We start from the raw sequence: 19,096 nt of genomic DNA on the forward strand, positions 1-19,096 counted from the left end.
CTTTGATGTGCACTTCTTTATTCTCATTAGTGATATAGAATTTATAAGGTAAAAGCCTCGTCCTCTGCCAATCAATACCTGTGAAAATATTATTTCAAAAAGCTTTTCTCCAGGATTAATTTTCCTTCTTTGCTAAATCAAAATCCATACATCCAACAGTGAACATCCTGATGATGTCAGTGTACTGTAAATACAGTGGAAAATTGGTAACAGTCCAACATGCAGCGCTGTCACACACCCACTTTTTCTCTTCCGATCACCAACCAATGAAAATGGTTCTTGTAGGGATGGGTGATGCTTCTGTCCAATCAGCTCACGCGGTCTTCGAAAACGTCATGCTACGGAAGTGCGGACGTGCTGAAGCAGTGGCGTGTGGGCCCTAGCCAGCTATACCGGGCTGTAACGCAAGTAAACTGAATAAAAACAAACGTGAATGTCAGTGTTTCATATTTCATGTAGATAGCTTACAGTTTATCAGCCTGCGGTCTGACAATGGGAGCGAACAACAGTACCCGCCGCGTGTCGTTTGAGTCAGACGAGAACGAGAATATAACAGTGGTGAAGGGCATACGGGTAAGTGACAGTGAACATACCTGCCTGGTGTTAGGTAAACAGGTGCGCCATGGCTGCCTTAATGGTATCAGTTTATACAAAGGTGTATTAGGCTAAATGCTAATTAGCTAATGCTTTATAGCTTGTGTGAAGGCAGTTATGCTAACTTAGAGCGAGCACACTGTCAGCCTGACTCTCATTCATTCTTAAAGCTACACAGCAGGTTAATATAAAGTAACGTTAAATGAGTATGCTGTTTAATAATGCATAGTCAATGGCGGCTGCAGTGGCTGTGAGATTTAGACACACTGTAAACCTTCCAATGTCCTTTTGGGAATGTTGACGTTGACGTCAGCAGCCTCGTGCTCTGCTGTCTGTCACTGTGTGTATGAATGAAAGTGACTGGAAGTGGTCAGGCTGTTGCATTCATGGTCATAAATAATGTTATCATTTGGGAGTTTTTGTTAAATGGTGCAAGGATGCATGTGCACAAAGTGACTGTCAGCTTCTGTTGTTAGGTGGGAAGCTGTCACTAGTTCTTCTACTGTCGGCTGATGTTAAATTTAGATTGAGAGGCTTTAGGCTTTTATCAGATAAGACTTAGGTTGGCGTGGCTCTGTCTATTATTACTCAGCAGGCCAAGTGCTGCTAGTGGTATCTTTCAATGAGGTGTAATCCTGTTTGTGACACTGCTGTAATGACTGCCTAAGTAAAGGAAGCGTTGTCTCATCTAGCTAAACATGGGGAATACTCTTATTTGCTTCCCTGCTGAGAGAAGGATCAATACCCCTTACAGATCAGTCAGTTAAAGGAATACTTTATCACCTGAGTGATCATTTGTGCATCAGTTACTCACCCTGTTACGCTGAAATCATAAGGAGAACTTTGGTTTTTCTTGCATGAAAGTAAAACTTAACTATACTCCTTCCTAAGCCAGACTCCATTGACAAAAACGGTGATTTTACCTCACTGAGCACAGGAGCTTCTGGGCTACCTCTACCTTGACCAGTTAGTTTGTTTGGGTTATTGTGTGACTTTGGTGTTTTGAAGAGTCAGTTTGGATTCACCGAAATCACACAATAACACAAACAAACCACAAATAGAGACAGTGGTAGACTAGTGGTAGACCAGAAGCTCATTAAGGTCCAGCAAGGTAAAATTACAGTTTTTGTCAGTGGAGTTTGGCTTACAAGAGAAAATAAATAACTTTCACTCTTTGTTTCGTTTTAAATATTAAGGTTTTGGCAAGAATGCATGTGTTTGGGAAGTACTTAGCATATCACTGGATAAGTTAGTCTTGGTTTATACCACAGGAGTTGTATGAGAGTCTATAAACTGATGTTTTGATGTAGTTTTCCTGTTGTTAAACACAACCCCTTTTTACTCTAATTCACCAATAATTTGTCCAAATTTTGGATTCCTTGTGCACCTAAAACCAGAAGATGAATAGCTTAGCATAAAGACTGAAAGCAGAGAAAACAGCCTGGCTTGATCTGTCTGAAGTTACAAAAATCAGTTGATCAGCACCTCTAAAGTTCACTTATTTACATGTTTTGTCTTGTGTGTGTGATCTGAAGAAATATGTAAAAGCAAAAAAGTGTGGTCTTAGTCTGTATGAGATGTAACAACATTATTATGTTTATGTGTTTCTGTAAATCTGTCGCATTGTTCCACTTAAACTTTTCCTCCACTCTCCTTTGCAGCTTTCTGAGAATGTCATCAACCGCATGAGGGAACCTGAAGCTCCTCCCAAACCTCAACATGCTCCCACTCCACCTCCTCCCATGGCGCCCATCCTCACTCCTTCTATCCTGCGGCCAGTGCCGCCCCTCTTCGACCCGATCACCCCCTTGCCTTCTCCCCCTCCTCCTCTCGTAGAACCTGTTGCACCTCCAGCTCCTCCTCCACCTGCTCCATCTGCCACAGAGACTGTGGCTGCACCTCCACCACCTCCTCCTCAACCATCTACAGAACAGGTAGCAGCGCCCACCATCATTGACATGGTGCTTCCATCCTCATCAGCCCCAGCTGCTGCTGATGCTGTCACTGCTGCTCCTGCTTTTGAGCCCGTGGCAGCACCTCTTCCTCTTGCTCCTGCTCCTGCTCCTGCTGCTGCTGAGCCAGTCATTTTGCCTCCATCTCTCCCACCCGCTGCTCCCGCTGCTCCCCTGATTCCCGCTCCCTGCCCTGCCCCGACTGGGGTGGAAGCAGCCCCTCCGCTTGCTCCTCCTTCCCTTGCAATCGAATCATCACCTCCCATAAACCAATCAATCGCTTCTGCTCCTCCAATAATTGAACCCATTGCTCCTCCACATGTGATTGAGCCCACTGCTCCTCCATCTGTAGCTGAATCCATCCCTCCTCCTCCTCCTCCTCCTGTTGAAATGGAGCCCATCATTGCTCCCCCTCTTCCCAAATCGGAACCCCTCTCTCCCCTGCCTGTTTTCGAGCCTGTCACCGTCCTGCCACATCCTCCAGGGGACACCATGTCCCCGCAGCCTGCTGAGCCATTTGCTGCACCTCCCTTGCCTGAGTTTAATGCTCCTTGTGAACCAGTTGCACCTCCTCCTCAGCCCCCAGTGGAGCCAGTATCCCCTGCTCCTGTCCCTGAGCCAGTGGTAGTGCCTGAATCAATTTCGGTCCCACCACCACCTCCTGCTGCACCAGCCGGTGAGTTTTATCCCAGTACGCTGAAAGTCACTATTTGTAAAATACATTAGCAAACAAATGCTGCAAGAAGAAATACATTTGATGTGGTACTGATTTAGACTGTACGATATTCTGGTGGTCAAGGGTAGTTTGATCAATGTCAAGGGATGGAGAAGCTTCCCAAGCTCCCTCCTTCTGTATAAGATGGATGATGCAGCAGAGGTATGAAGATTTACTCAGTGCTTTTGTTATTTTTTCTTTTAGTTTTTCAGAATTTGTGCAGCTGTGATTTTTGAACCAGGAGGCAGCTGGCCAAACTTGTATCTTGTTTCTTCTAAAAAGAGAACGCTCAAAAACTGAAGAAATGAATTGTTCTTTGTAATGGCTCATTTTATCCTGAAACGCTTCTTCAGAGGCACGGTTAATTAGAAGGCAGAGGTTATGAGGGAATGAGCTGTCCGAGGATTTATTTTAAGTCCTGCTACATTGTGTTTTAATGATGTTTATTGTGCGGGTGTTTACTTTGAGCCACCTTAAGCTTTCTGTCTCCAACTTTTCTCGCAGATTGTAATTACTCTTCATTTCTAAAACGGGCCTCGCATAGCCTCGGTCATATTATGATTCATCGACAGTCCCTAACTGTTAATGGAATGATTAATTCTTTCTTTTAATAACGTTAATAAATTATTCTGTAATTAGCGGCCCCGCGTTCTGCTTCGTCACTGTGGAGCTCAAGCTGTCATCAGGGCCCTGCTCCTTCCTGCGGTTTGTGAGAGCACCCAAAATAGTGAGGCTAAAGTCAGCTGGAATTTCTATTTTTGTTCTATCTGGATAAGTTCTCTCCATTTTTTATTATTCCCCCTCCTTTATAGCAGCTATAATCAATATTTTTATTTTAACAATGGATCATGTGGCAACTTGTACATGAAAGGGGGCACTTGAAATGAAGAACCCACAACGACCTGACTCTGCAGCTCCTGTCAGCTTTACAGTGTTTTATGGCGTCCTTCAGCTCTCACCGCTCTCATCAGTGTCGTTTTTGGCTACAGGAGGAAGCTGTTTTCAGCAAAGAAAACCCTCTGTGCGCTTCCTGTTCAGCACCACAGGACAGACACATTTTGTGACTAGATAGTAAATATTGCTGAGCATTTAGCCATTTGAGAGCCAGATATATGACACCAGAAGAATGCTAATGATGCTAAATATCTTCTGGATGTTCAAATTGGCGGCTGTTTGCTAACACGTTCGCTGTATCAGCTCTGTAAGGTAATAATATGTTAGTGTTTTTAGTTTGTTTCTACTGTTCCAGACTTGCCAAGAAATCAGTTATTGAAGTGTTGAAATAGAAAGTAGCGATTAGGAACAGAAACAAGAAAATATCTATTAATCTAATCTATTATTAAATTAATTATCTTTTTAACAAACAAAGTCTCAGGGTAGCACCAAGTTTAATTACATATTTTTTGTCACATAATTCCATACTGATCCAAAGGGCTATGATGTCATTATAAAACCATTATCGATGCATCTTGATGCATCAATAGTTTAGATTTCTGTACATGCTTTATGTTTTCTCACCGTGTGACTACTCGCTACTTTTAAAACATACAGTATCTGTAGTAATCCATATTCACTTCCATCATCTTTTATGGATTCAACTGCTTTGATATTACGTGTTCAATTGTTTGACAGCAACTACAACAGGCTGTTTTTCCTCCAGCTGTGGGTGGAAATGTGAATAATGGGTTCTCATGTTTGGTGTGTTCCCAAATATTATTATTATAAGCCCAGGGGATGAGGGGAGTAACAATAAAATGAAACCCAGGGAATCGAGTATGTCTTTAAGATATTCTGGTGTTGATTATTGAAGTTGATTATTTTATCTAAGACTTAGATAAAATAATCAACTTAAACCATCGCACACTGAACTGAATTATTGTGATTTTATTAAGAGTGAACAACAGATTTTGCCCGTGGCTTCTTCAGGTTCGCTCAACAGAATCACATGAGCACTCATGGGTGAAGTTTAAAATTACATAGATCTTTTTTATAAATCTTCATCTTAGTCATGTTCGTAATGGGATGAGGTTAAATCACCTACTGTTCTTGTATCTCTCGTACTCTTTATGGGGCTGCTTTGTTTTTTGATCGATGTAATTTTGGGTAAATTTATTATGCTTTTTGAATGAATTCTAAATACCTTCTGAAAAATGCTTTTGAAGAATGTGAAAGTGAAATGACTGCGATAATTAGTCATGTGACCCATGTATATTCAGAACACCTGTTAATGCTCATGTGATTCTGTTGAGCGAACCTGAAAAAACCACGGACCAAACACATTGTTCTCTCTTAATAACACAGTCATTCAGTTCAGTGTGCTGTGGCTTATGGTGATGATTTCATCTGAGATGTTTCTGTAGCCTGAGTGTCAGACTGAAGCTCCCAGAACCTTCAGTCTGACATGGCTTCCATTGAAGGCGATTTACAAGGAGGAGGGAATTTGATTTTTCCCTAACCAATCAGTAGAGATCAACGACTCACCCAGAATCTGACGTCATTAGTATCCATGCCTCGGGGGTGCCGAAAACAAGCGAACATTGCCTGTTTAAAATGTCTCCGTCGTCGTGCACGCCCAGCTGCATCGCCGTTAAATCCAGTTTAGCAGCTTCCTTAATTTGGTCCTCCATTAACGTGAGTAGTGGCGAAATACCTCGATAGCATCGTTAATGTGGTCTGTAGGATCTGTAGCGGTTGCCATTGTTGCTATCCTCACCAGTTACCCACCGGCGTACAGCTTGACATCAGTGTGGCGCTGATTGGCTAATCGCTAGACCCCCGGCGTTCACCGGTCCGTCCAGCGTTTGGACGAGATAAATCGCAAATTCATTGAAGTATGCCAGACCAGAGATGCAAGTCTACTCAGTTGAGTGAGCAGGGTCTATGGTCTGGAACCAGGCTAATGTTTCTGTGGCCCACCAGCACCTGATCCTTGAGACTGGCTGTGCAGAGGGAGTTCTTTTTACCAAAATATTTTAATATATTGCCGCTTTTTTGCAGTTCCCTTTACCCCTCAACTTTGTCTTCATGGAGGCCAAAATGCTTCCATACCCCAGCTTATGAGCTGGTCAGATTGTATCCATCTGTGGTTGCTCACACTCCGCCATTATCATCAAAACTCAAGAAGTAGCCTGGCTTAGATTTGTAAATATGATAAACGTTTATATCCATTATGGTCTATCCAATTGGTTCAGCTGCAAGAAAGTTTCAGGTCAGTCTTACAAAGTTATTACAGTCAATCATAATGTTGAGAAATGGGTTTAAAATGACTGATTATTGACCTTTTGCATTAAGAAATAATCTTTCAAGAGAGAATCAAAATACCTCTAAGAATCGATTTTTCTCCCCACCCCCAAAGACACTACTGTCACTGACGATAATGCTGTATCAAAGAGTCTCAACACATAGACATACCCACTCTGTCTCTCCACTTTGCACCCTCTGTCAAAGTTTTTAGTCCTATTTGTCTCCAAAGTGTGGGTGCATGTCCCTTATCTCTTGACATATCCGGCAGAGGACATCTGAATGTTACACTGCACAGAACAGGGGCGTGGGTGCCGGTTTTTCAGAAGGTGGTATCCAGGGTGTGGGCAGGCCTCCCCATCCTTGACTGTGCTCAATCAGTGAGGTAATTAAAAAAGGCCAACTTATGCCACGCCACACTGACTCCAGTGATTAAAACGACACCTCCGCAGTTTCACACAACAAACCACCAGGCCTCATTAAGGGAAGGAGGTGGTCGTGTGTGTGTGTTTTAGCCATATGGATTCTGCAATATGACGCTGGATTTTGCGCGAGCCACCTGCCATTTTGTTTGAGCACATTAGTAACACAATTTGGAAAATGAATAGAATTCGTCTCTGTATATTCAACAAAAGCACTCCTTTGTCAGTCTGTTTTTTCATTAGCTCTGGGGCTGCTTTCACGGCAGTGTTGCATTTTTGTCCACATTGAAAAGTTATTCCCCCATTGTTTGTGCTAATTAGTTTTTAGATGAAAAGATAAATACAATAATATCTCACTTAATTTTGTGACAGGTGGGAAGTGTGTTGAGTGTAGTTATTATGAGAAACTGCCGGTTGCCTTCACAGCAAAGTAGAGCCTTCATGAAAGATTACTAATCTACTTATCTGTTTTATCTTTAAGTGGTCAGTTAAGGATGTGCGTCCTGTATTTTCTTTTGGAGGACATGAAGTTGTCATTGCTGATGTGTTTTTCTATTCCCTTTCTTGAGTCTCTACCGACCTGATTCCAAAAGTGCTGGTATATTGCGTAAATAAAAGTGCAATGATTTGCAAATCCTTTTCGAAATTCAATTGAATACAGTACAAAAGCAAGATATTCAATGCCCAAACTGATAAACCTTTTATATACACTCAGTCTGAATTTGATGCCTGCAACATGTTCCAAAAAATTCAGACAGGGGCATGTTTACCACTGTGTTGCATCACATTTTCCTTCAACAACACTCAGTAAGTGTTTGGGATCTGAGGACACTAATTATTGGAGTTTTGAAAGCGAAATTTCTTTCTCAAGATTCAGAAGCGAGCCCCCTAAAATTTTTAAAATTTAAAGACGTCTGTGTTGGAGAATGGGCCAAAATTGAAACTTACATTGCAAACAAAACCTCTGCAAGTATTTAATAAATTTAAGTAAGTGTGTTCAATACTTTTTTCCTGTGTCATTCCACTTAATTGCACCTAATTTTTACGGATTAAAATGGTAGGATTTCTTTATCTGTGCAGTTTTATTGAGTTAATACCAATGGTCTGGTCTGAATTTCATGTGAATAGCTGCATTGGAAATATGTGTAATGAAAAAACAATGACTTGTTGACTTCTTATTTCATCCACTGTAGGTCAAAAAGAGATTATCATATAATTGCACTCTGTTTTTTCAATTCAGCTCAATTCAGTTTGAATAGAATTTTATTGATCCTGAAGGGAATTCTTGTGCCATAGAATGCTTCAACACTACCAGCCAGAACAACCAGTGGGTTTCCTGGGTCAGGGTCACTCACTGGGCCCAGTTGTAGAACAACAGAGTATTAAGTATCTGACAAAATAAACAAATATACAAGATAGAAGTGTTTTCAAGGAGCAAAAGCAAAAACCAGTGCCTTATAGAGTAACAATGGGAGTGTGAGAAGTACAAGTGTTACTAAAAATGAACTAAAATGGTGGAAAAAAACAGACTGTGCCTGCTAATCAGTGTTATATTTAATTTGATATAACAAGAATTATACAACAGTTAGTTCCGGTCCTGCAGTCTGATTGGTCGAGAGACAGTAAAACTATGACGATATTGGAGTACAACATCACTTTTATTTCACTGTGTATGTATCACTCCACCTCACAGCTGATTGCATTCAACAATCAAATCAAAACTGACGGTTAGTGTCAGTTAGGTCAGCAGTTGCGTTGTGGGCTAATTAATTCATCCACTGTCAAACAGTCAAAAATATGGATTTATTTCCTAAAATAAGTTTGGAATTGAACTATGAATGGTCAGCAGAGGAAGATGAGGGAGAGGAGAAGCTGAATTCATCTGAGCACACATCCAGGTTTGTCACTGTTTCATCAGTGGAGCTCAATGACTTGGAGAAAAGCAACATACTGTCAGATCAGAAAGCAGAGTTGGCTGTGCCTATGAAGCGACAGTCCACCATGCAGTCACCAGAGACTTATTTCACCGGCTGCACAATTAATGGAAATGTGCAGATAAATGTGTATAAAGAGTAAGTGCCTGGCGCACCATGTCTGCGTTACATAGCAAAGGTGACAGCGGAGTCCTGGGGGAACTATTTTTGTTGACGGAAGACAAATAAAATGCTTAAATGATCAATTTTGTCCTCATTTTTCAACATTTCTTAATCAGCCTTGCTTATTTAACTGTTAAACTGTTGTATAAAAGCAAGATCACACTCGAGCTCGTGATGTTATACTCGTATATCGTCACGGCTGTGATTGTCTTCGGCACTCGGCCTGTGGCCTCATGCCTATGACCGAATCACAGCCGTGATGATATACGAGTATAACATCACGAGCTCGAGTGTGATATAGCTTAAGTAGTATTGCACTACATTGACAAGTGATCATGATATTGAAGAAAAATATTGCACATGGTATAAGCAGTGATGTGCATCATATGAAGTCATAGTGCAACTCATGTAGGTAAATAGTTTGTCAGTGTCCTTTGTTTGAGCTCTCCTCCTACAGAAGAGGGAGGACAGTTACACAGTGTCCCAACTTTTCGGAATCAAGGCTGAAAGTTTGAGAGAGTCAAAGATCTTCCAGGACAAATAAAGCAGAGAGAGGACTTCATTTCTCTCCTCCGTCTTCTTGTGTGCACAGTATATCTGCAGTGTCAAAGATTGTGAGTTTGTATGGGCTGTTTTTTAACATTGCGTTGGCCCTTACATTTACAGTATCACACAGCAATTTGGCCGGTTGACATTTACTCAGAAATTTTGTGTATACTCTCCTCGCAAGGTCACCTCATAGCTTAATATGTATCGAGTTCACCAAGTATTATGAAGGAGAGGGGAAAAAAGTCAACTTGGACGATTGATCAAGCATGCTCTTTTTAAAGGGGGAAAAAAAAATAGAAAAGGTACGATGAATGTGAATGTGAATCTCGTTAAAAAGTTGCAAAGTTCAGCCCAATTCTGAAAGGGTACGACCTTAATGAGGCGGACATTGATTATGTGTGTCCACGAGAGTAGGGTATCGAGTTAGACTCTCAGCAGGTCGGCCTTCTCTAAATCATGGGCCTGAGTCAGTATGTGTGCTGATTACACCATAGTCAAGGTTGAACCTCCTACACCTTCTCCAATGTGTTATAAATATTCATATGGCAGTGCCCACACACTGCGCCGGACTAATAGCCTGCTTAAAGATGTCTCCCAGGTGCAGCAGAGAGAATGGGAAAATGGGACAGGCGAAGGAAAACAATGGGAGACTTAGTGTGTGTGCATAAATGTGAGTGTGAAACTCGTGAAATATATCACTCTCCTTTTGAAACTGACTTTTCTTGTTATCTTGTGAAAATGTGAAATGATCAGTTTGGTCCTTTTTCATAACATGAGATTAAATTAACTGGAAAGAGTGTGAATAAAAGGGAAAATCAGAAATGGCACCTGCCTGCCAGGGCTGGAAGCTTCCCCTTGGCACTTTTCCTCTCTTTTCTTTTTTTTCTTTCCTATGTGAACGTAGTGAAAGGTGTGCGGTGACTCGACTAAGCGCGAGGAAACGTGAGGAAGTGGTAATGTTACAGATTATGCCCTCCACGCGGGTCCTGGGGTTAATGAAACTTCTGATGAGAAACGCAATTTGCCTTCGTCTATTATCTCCACTGCCAATAGCCTGTGCTCCACCGCCTCTCCTCCTCCTCCTCTGTGGGTTTTTCCACAGGGTTTCATGATTGGTGGAAAAGGGAAGGAGGGGGACACGTCTAAAAAGATGATGAGTTTTTAATCTTTTTAACATTTACATGTCCTACTCAGGATTGACACTGGCTCTGTCGATCTGGAATTGTCTCTGACCCTAACCAGCCTCCCTCAAGGACCCCAGACAGTGTTTATCATATCAGAACCTGTTCCCCGGCTGACCCTGCGGGCCTGCTAGCTATCTGAAGACTCTCTCTGCAGGGCTGGAAAGGATGTGGTGATAAATGACGAGTTGCTTAGGCTTGTCTGAACTTCGAGGACTTTTAGAATTTTACTTTTCATAGTGCAATGTGTAATTTTTTATAATGTTAGTGTGAGATATTTTAAAGGGCGGTTTATACAGAAATGTCAGTATTACCTAATGGGAAAAGTTGATAATGGCACGGTGTTACCTCTGATATAAAGTTCCTCTTGAGTTTGGTGTCCAGGACACATTATATTCATCTACTCTGAAGATCTTTGGAAGGAATAGTAAGAAATTGAGGGGTTTTCATCAAAGAGATTCTGCACTGTTGTAAAGCCGCTAGTGTCATACAGCCTAAACCGACTCGCACTCACAAGTCATCCTGAAGGAGGCAGCTGTAGCTTGTGTTTCAGTACGGCCTTGTTGTTGTGAGTTGGAAGAAATGCTTGAAAAAGCCTTTTTTTTCTCAGGTGTGGACAGTATTTGCAAAATGAAATATCACAATTTGTTTAATCTGTATAAACAGATATCTGTATGTTTATGCAGAATCTGCAGGTAGCAGTGCAAGATTTTGGTTGTGAAAACATTCTGGTTTCCATTTGTAGTCCGAGTAGCATTGATCAGTCGTGTTTTAGTGGCAGGTAAACTGTGTAGAGAGCCAAAGAGGCGGAATGCATTTGCCAAAATAAAGTCTTGAAACAATCATCAGACAAGGGTTAGCTTTTTTTTCTGTTTATAGAGATTAGCCTAAATGGCTGGTGCAACAGAGACACTTGAAACCCCAAAGTCCCCATGGCAGAGTCAGGGTTCTGGCCCTACAGGTTGTAGTTTCTGTCATAGTTCTCAACAGAGTTGTAATTAGCCTCTCCTCTGCAGTGGGATCAATGGTGCTTCTGAGTGCTGTCAGACATGATGGATATTGTTTTCCCACACTCTGGACAGTTGGGTGACAGCAGTCTCTGTCTTTGAAGATACACTGTGCAGCAGAAAGTAGTCAACTGTCAATCACCGCCTCTGTTTGCACTAGTGTTTCCTCTGAAGCCCTGTCACACTAAACCTCCCTCTACCTGCTGCTTATTCATTCTCTTTACTGTACCAAACAGTTGTCATGCTGTGAGCTCTTGTTATGTGTTGTGTGCTGCGGAGAAGAAAAGGCTGCAGAGGTTGGGGGATCAGAGAGAGGATCGAGTTAACTGTATTCTGAGAGCGAATTGTTAACAGTGTGGGTGTGACAAAGCTGCCGGCGGAGGTGAGGAAGACTAAAATGACAGAAGGTATAGGGAGAAATGCTCGTTAATGAGCTGTAATATTATGTATCCATGACACCAGTTGCATTAACTGTCTCTTGGTAACTATACTGCCTGTCACGATCACCAACTTATTCTTCCATCAAACCACCGAAGAAAATTAAAATCTTGAAGTTATTTAATTTAGCTTTTAATATGGAAAAGTGATTAGATAATTAGAACATTCAGACTAATTAACAGCTAACTCAGAGATTCAGACTTTTCAATTTGAAATGTTTGACAGTTTATTTTGAATTTATTGTATTTAATTACTCGTAGACTAGATCTTTATTTTAGTCTTTACAGCGTGCAGAAAACATCAAAGGCACTTTCAGGCCATTACAAGCACCAGTCAAAAAAATTCATTCCCCGAAAATGAAACTCTTTTCTTTTTTTATTTGCTGCCACTGCTGTGAGAGAAAATATCAATTTAAAGTCAAGAATTGTCGACCAAATTGTTTCTTTTTCTTGCATTCCCTAGGAGAGATTTGTAGTGTGTCCCTTGGTCTTTCTGTCTATGTGGTATCTCAAAAGCCTTTTAAAAAGATTTTCAAGACAACTGGTGAATGAGCTTCAGGCCACGCCACATTTAAAGCATTTGATTATGATGTAGATCTTGATTTGGGGCTTGGAGACAATTATTTTTTTAGTTGACACAATGAAATTAAAGTAGATAAACTTGATTCCAAATCCTGAATATTCCTAATGAAAAACAAATTTAACATTCACATTAAAAAGACAGTTTGAATTTTTTAAGGGGGGTTGTATGAGGTACTTATCCATAGTTAGTGTATTACCTTCGGTGGATGGCGCTCAAAACAGCCCGAATTTGGAGGAGCAAGCAGGAGTACTACGACAGCAGCTAAGCAATGCAATGGGTCAGCCATTCAGTGCCACCTAAAAATATTAATTTCAGTTTAAGTGCACTGCGTTATCTTGCCGTCAGACAGCTCTTTCTTTTGGCACTACGTTTTCTCAACTGTAAGTATATGTTCTTCTTCTGTATACTCTGATTCATTAAGTTATCCTCTTGTCTCCGAAATGATTGGCATTTTGTCACTACTGCCATATTCACCTTGTTCTAGTCTCTCGGATAAACCACTGGAAGTCTGACTAATATAGTGCGCAGTCCAGTTGCGCCTATAAGTAGGAATACGGTTGAGAAAATGTACAGCCAAAAGAAAAGCCTGTCTGAAGCCCTTTTCCCATTGAACAGAAAACTTATTGTGACCCACAAAACCCACAGTGCTAAAGGTTAATTTCGGCATTAATATCCGAGACATATATCTCGTTAGTCATGGGTGTTTATCGGCTCCAGCTTTGATTGGCAGAGATGGAAATGCAACACCTTGGAGGACGCTTATTTAGGCGCAATGCAATCATGTGCTTCCACAAAATACCGTCCGTCTCTGTCCAAGCAGTGCTCAAACATCGTCAGAAATTTAGTCAGCCCTGGGTTTGAGAGAGAGACTGGATAAATAAGACATATAAAAAAGAAGTAACCACCATAACTTTTCACTGACCTCCATGCTGCTTGCTATTGAGTGTGACGCACCAGGAAAACAAACAACTGCAGAACAGTGTACTTGGCTGTGCTCTACTGGCAGTGGGGAAGCAGTCGATTGTCTGTCTTTGACAGCTTTTCCTATGCTTGAAACACCTCTATACGTGCGCTAATTTTGGTGGAAAAAGGTATGATAGCTTTTTTTAGGTGGCTAAAATATGTTTTGCTGCTGCCTCCGTCCACTGCACTACACTGTTTAGCTTCTGTGGCAGTACTCCTGCCTGCTTCTCCAAACTCGGGGCGTGCAGACTGACATGTACTCATGCACTGACTATGGATAAGTACCTCATACAAGCCCGCTTTAAAAGATCCGAACTATTCCTTTAAACTCTGACTTTTTTTTTTTATTGCAGTTGCACCAAGTTGAAAAATTGATTATTGTCAGTCGTCCTGTGCTTTCAAGCTGTGATTCTGAAATCAGTGATTGATATGTGAAGCAACACCACATGTTGGACCTTAAAGGGGCAGATGAAATCATGACTGTAAAACCCCCCAAGCACCCCAGTTTCGTAAAATGGCAAAATAGGCACTGTCACTCAACATGAGGTGATTTTGCCTCAGCAATCGGTGTGTTCTTTTTTCCCTTTGTGTGTATATTTTCAACAGCTGCAACACCAAGATGATGAGGAAGAAATTGCACAGCACATTTTAGGTCTTATTGTTGATCTGATTTAGCCGAAATTAGGTTTTTGTATGCGTGTGTGTCCACTGGCCTGCTGTTACCACATGTTACCAGGTAATAACAGACTCTGACAATAGGGATTATCCTATCTAACTAATGCAGTGGGAGAGTAATCTTGACACACTCAGACACTCCCGCCCCATCGCTGCAGTGTCGCAGCACACACCGCATGGCACTTCTGTCTTCAGAGCACGTTTTGGCCTGGTCGCGGGCTGGCATCTTTACTTTCATGCTTAATTACCTGCCAAGATAGACCGGTGGAGACATGGAGTCATACATGTATGATGTCCCTGACATGAATATATGTAGATAGAGTGGTGTAGTGCTGTGATTTGAGCATGTGTGTGCCCCTCTGTGTGTGTGTTTAGGCAATATAGGCATGTCTCTGGTAGTGTGTTTGTGCTTTAATATCTCAGGGCTTTACTGTTTTGACACACACACGCACACACACACACACACACACACATGATAGAGCATGGTAGCCTGAGGGCCAAGATTTCTCTCCAGCCTCACATCATTAACAGCAAGCACAGAGAGAACATACTGTACACTGAAGACACACTTCATAACATTTTATGGCACACAACACTTGGGCTGCAACTTATGCTGGCCTTACACCAAACAACTTTTCAAGTGATTTTATTGTTGCAGACAAATTTCAGATGTTCCTGTGATCTTGTTCTTTCGCTGTAAGGTCTTAAGCCAGTCTTTTTCTCTTCTTGATGTTACAGCAAAATAAAACATGTTTTAATATTATGCTAAGTTCTTAGTCTTGGCTCATGCAAATAGTAAAGTTCAGTGACATGAACAGTGTCAACAACCAGTAGCTGCACTCTCTCCAGGCAGCACCAAACAAGAAGCAGCAAACCAAGCAGACAGTAAACATGTAGGGGACTCCTGGGACTCCTTCTCGTGTACTGTGAAGGAGGAGAAACTGATGGAGCTGTGGAGTAAACAAGAGTCAGTTTTTAATTTGGCATGGATTCACCAACCAGCACTTACTTTAGTGAGGAATCTTAATTTTTGAAACAGTTCTCTTCTCCCACTAAAATGGGGCGGCTAACTTACAGAGGCCGGCAGAGGCGACAAATCCAAAATGTTAAGTTTAGATGTAAATACAGTTTGTCTTTATTGATTATATTGATGCCAAATTCACATGAATACCATCAACATATGACACCTTTGAGCTTATGTTTCTATAGTTGTTTATTTTTACGGACATGTACAGAATTGCTAATTTCTTATTTTTATATTTCTTAAAGGGAGTTTGGCGCAATATTGTCCACCAGGAGCAGGATGGGAAGTAATCTCAAAAGGAATCTCACTGTAGTCTTGCAACTAGTGACCCTGCAAGATCCCTAGTCTTTGCAAAATCTAACAGTGTGTGACAAAAACTCATGTTGACTTAAAAGGATAGTGCACCCAAAAATGAAAATTCAGCCATGATCTACTCACCCATATGCCGAAGGATGCTCAGGTGAAGTTTTAGAGTCCTCACATCCCTTGTGGAGATCCCAGGAGAGAGGGGCTAACAACAAAACTCCAGCTAATGCAGGCTGGGCAACCCAGATTAAAACGTCCAAAAAACACAAAATTGAAACCACAGAATATCTGCACACTCCTCGTCCGTAGTAATCCAAGTGTCCTGAAGCCCTGACATAAAAAGTTGTTTGTACAATGCAGCTAAAAACAGAGTTTAAATGACGTTTTTCCAAACAACTTTTTATGTCGGGGCTTCAGGATGCTTGGATCACTATGGACAAGCAGTATGGAGATATTCTGTGGTTTCAATTATGTGATTTTTGGACGTTTTAATCTGGGTCGCCATTAGGTGTGCAATTGTGCTGCTAGCCCCTCTCTCCTGGGATCTGCGCAAGGGATGTGAGGACTCCAAAACGTCACCTGAGCCTCCCTCAGCATATGGGTGAGTAGATAATGGCTGAATTTTCATTTTTGGGTGCACTATCCCTTGAAGATGTGAGAGGGAGACATTTCAGTATAAATCAATTTAAAAAACTACACAAAAAAGATATTTTTGTCAGATATATTCTCTAGATGAGGAGAGGCTGTTTAAGGGGAGTGCATATTTATTTTGTAACACTGGGTGACACTTGAACTGTATTACTTATTAATTTAATTGGGTGGTAAATAGACTGGGGATAGTTGTACATTAGTTGTAGATAAATTTGGGGATTTGTTGTAATAGTATTTGAGTTAAAAGAAGAAATACAAGTTTGATTTCGACCATCTCCTTTTCTGACACTGTTATCTTTGTCCTGTTTGTTTTTTATTATGTTTTTTTGTATTTGTTAAAGTCATTCATTCATTTAAAAGATATTTTAAAGTATTTTAGTGTATGGTAGGCTCATGATTATTTTCATGATTAATTAAGCAGAGGATTATTAACTGATTAGTCAGTATTTCTTTTTTTGGTCTATAAAACATCAGAAAACAGAGAAAGTCCAAAATCAAGACTGAAAGCAGAAAATGCCGGTATATGACTTACTGGAACTGGGAAATGTCATCCGGCATTTTTACGATTAATCGATTATCAAAATAGTCACCGAATATGTTTCTGTTGATCGATTAATCCAGAGGGGTCAAACTCATTTTACCCCATGAGACATATACAGCTCGATTTAATCTCAAGTGGGCTGGACCAAGTATTTCTGAAAATGTTCATCCTAAACAAAACAGATGATGAAATATCTGAGAGGTCCGAAGACAAATTAACGCAGCAATATGTCTCAGTATTTGCACAATCAAGTCTCATATTCACTGTCATTATGTGGGCATTTTTACATACATCCACTCCTGTGTAGTAATGCTCGCATCACCACCCCAGACTAAAGTGAACGCTGTTGAGGAAGCAGGTTAGGTTATCCCCTGCCTTACAAACCATTTACAAATCATAGAAGTCTGATACAGATGTCTGTGTACTGCTTGACAATATTCGTCACAATGTTCAGTTTCTTTAAAATGACCACAGTAAGAATTCATTTTGCTTTCTGTTTTCATTTTTTTGCTCTGGGCACCTCTTAGGATTCATAGGTGCATCAATATTAGGTGTGCAGAGTCATCCAGTGGGCCGGATTGGACCCTTTGGCGGGCCAGTTCTAGCCTGTGGGCCGTATGTTAATCATTGCAGGACTAGTAGAAACCCTGACCAACCTGCCCCAAGCAAAACAATTCAGTGGGAGACTTTTCACTGAAGCATTATGGTTAAATTGTTCATTTTGAACGGCACATTTTTTAATTAATGCAGATTTCCCAACACCTGTTGCCTTCTTTCTCTTTCATGTTTTTACTTTTTAGACAATATGACTGTTCGGTGTCCAAACAAACACAATATGCCTGTCAGCAAACAACACCTGTTTACTTAAAAACTAGGGATGCACCGAATATTCGGTAAAAAAAAAAAAAAGCGAGCAAAGTAGGCTTAAATCATTCAGCACGCTGTGCGAGCAGCCTACAGATTTCAACCAGCAGCAGAAACGAAAGGCGAATCCCATCGGTTATGGGTTGAACGGGGGTCACAGACACAGACAGTAATGTATTCCTGTCAAATACGGCGGCCATCAGCTTAGCGCGATGGAGAAGTCGGCTCCAATAATATCCTTTTCTTCGCGTCATGACTGCCCAAAAGTACCTGAACAGTCGAGCCAGCCAAACACAAGTATGTGACGTGTCAGAGGAGAAACGAGCCATTCACGGCCCACAAACCTCACCGCACTTTAGGGACTGTTCTTTACTTGTCAGGGGAGGAGGGTGGCTGGTTGATTCTTATTTTATTTTTTTATTTTATTTTGATCCCCCCCCTATGTTCATCACTGATTGATGCTGTTTTTGAAGTATGAATAAGTCAATAAGTAATTTACTCCACTGAAATATCATTGATGTATTATAGAAAAGTGATTTATCTTTTTATGAATGACAAAAGGCACATCTGCCTCATTTTCGCTGTGGTATCGTGATACTACTCAGAATCGTGATATTTTCATTGGTATCGCACAGTTGGTCCCAATATTGGTACCATGACAACACTAATCTGCAGGGGGTTCATCTGCAAAAACTAATGAAAAACTAAACAACAATATTTGGTATTCGGCCAAGCATTTAATATTATTCGGCTTTGGCTTCGGCCACAAATTTTCATTTCGGTGCATCCCTATTAAAAACTTACCTCTAACACTCTTCCTTCCTTATCTTTGTGTCCCCAGTTGATGAAGAGGCCCTGAGGAAGAAGATCACCGATGAGCTGCATAAAAGCTTGGAGCAGGACAGGGCCAAGGCAGAGCAAGAGCTGCAAGCCTGGTTAGACACATGCGCGCACACACACACACAAACACACACAGTTTGGGTGTGGAATAGTAAGTGCTTTTCTTTTTGACCTTCCACAAAAACCTTTGCAAGGCATTTTATTTATTTCTGAAGTAAATTAATTGCTATAATTTGTTTTTTGGAGTTGAAATTAAGATTCCCAAGTCTGCTGAAAATGTGGTGGGCATTTCTCTTCTGCTCTTGCCTGCTTTCCCTCTCTCCCCTACTTTCCGTCTTTGGATCATGATGGATTTAATCAGCGTGCCGCACCTAGTGTCAATTCCAGTTCCAAGATTTCATTAGAAACCAAAGACATTTTCAGGTGTGACCATTTCCCGCTTTCATTAATAGTCAA

General features: G+C 41.2%; 1 protein-coding gene across 1 annotated transcript in view; it reads left to right on the plus strand.

Moving 5' to 3' along the window:
* The first annotated feature begins 331 nt into the window (after positions 1-331).
* The window catches only part of chchd3a (coiled-coil-helix-coiled-coil-helix domain containing 3a), a 111,534-nt gene continuing 92,769 nt past the window's right edge, over positions 332-19,096 (plus strand). Inside the window, exons 1-4 of the mRNA XM_049567025.1 lie at positions 332-573; positions 2,256-2,528; positions 3,126-3,222; positions 18,642-18,735. Of these exons, the coding sequence (XP_049422982.1) occupies positions 493-573; positions 2,256-2,528; positions 3,126-3,222; positions 18,642-18,735 (545 nt within the window). The 5' untranslated portion in view covers positions 332-492. The remainder of the gene's footprint in view (positions 574-2,255; positions 2,529-3,125; positions 3,223-18,641; positions 18,736-19,096) is intronic.

The sequence above is a fragment of the Epinephelus fuscoguttatus genome, linkage group LG22, assembly GCF_011397635.1.
Source record: "Epinephelus fuscoguttatus linkage group LG22, E.fuscoguttatus.final_Chr_v1".
NCBI classification, from domain to species: Eukaryota; Metazoa; Chordata; class Actinopteri; order Perciformes; family Serranidae; genus Epinephelus; species Epinephelus fuscoguttatus.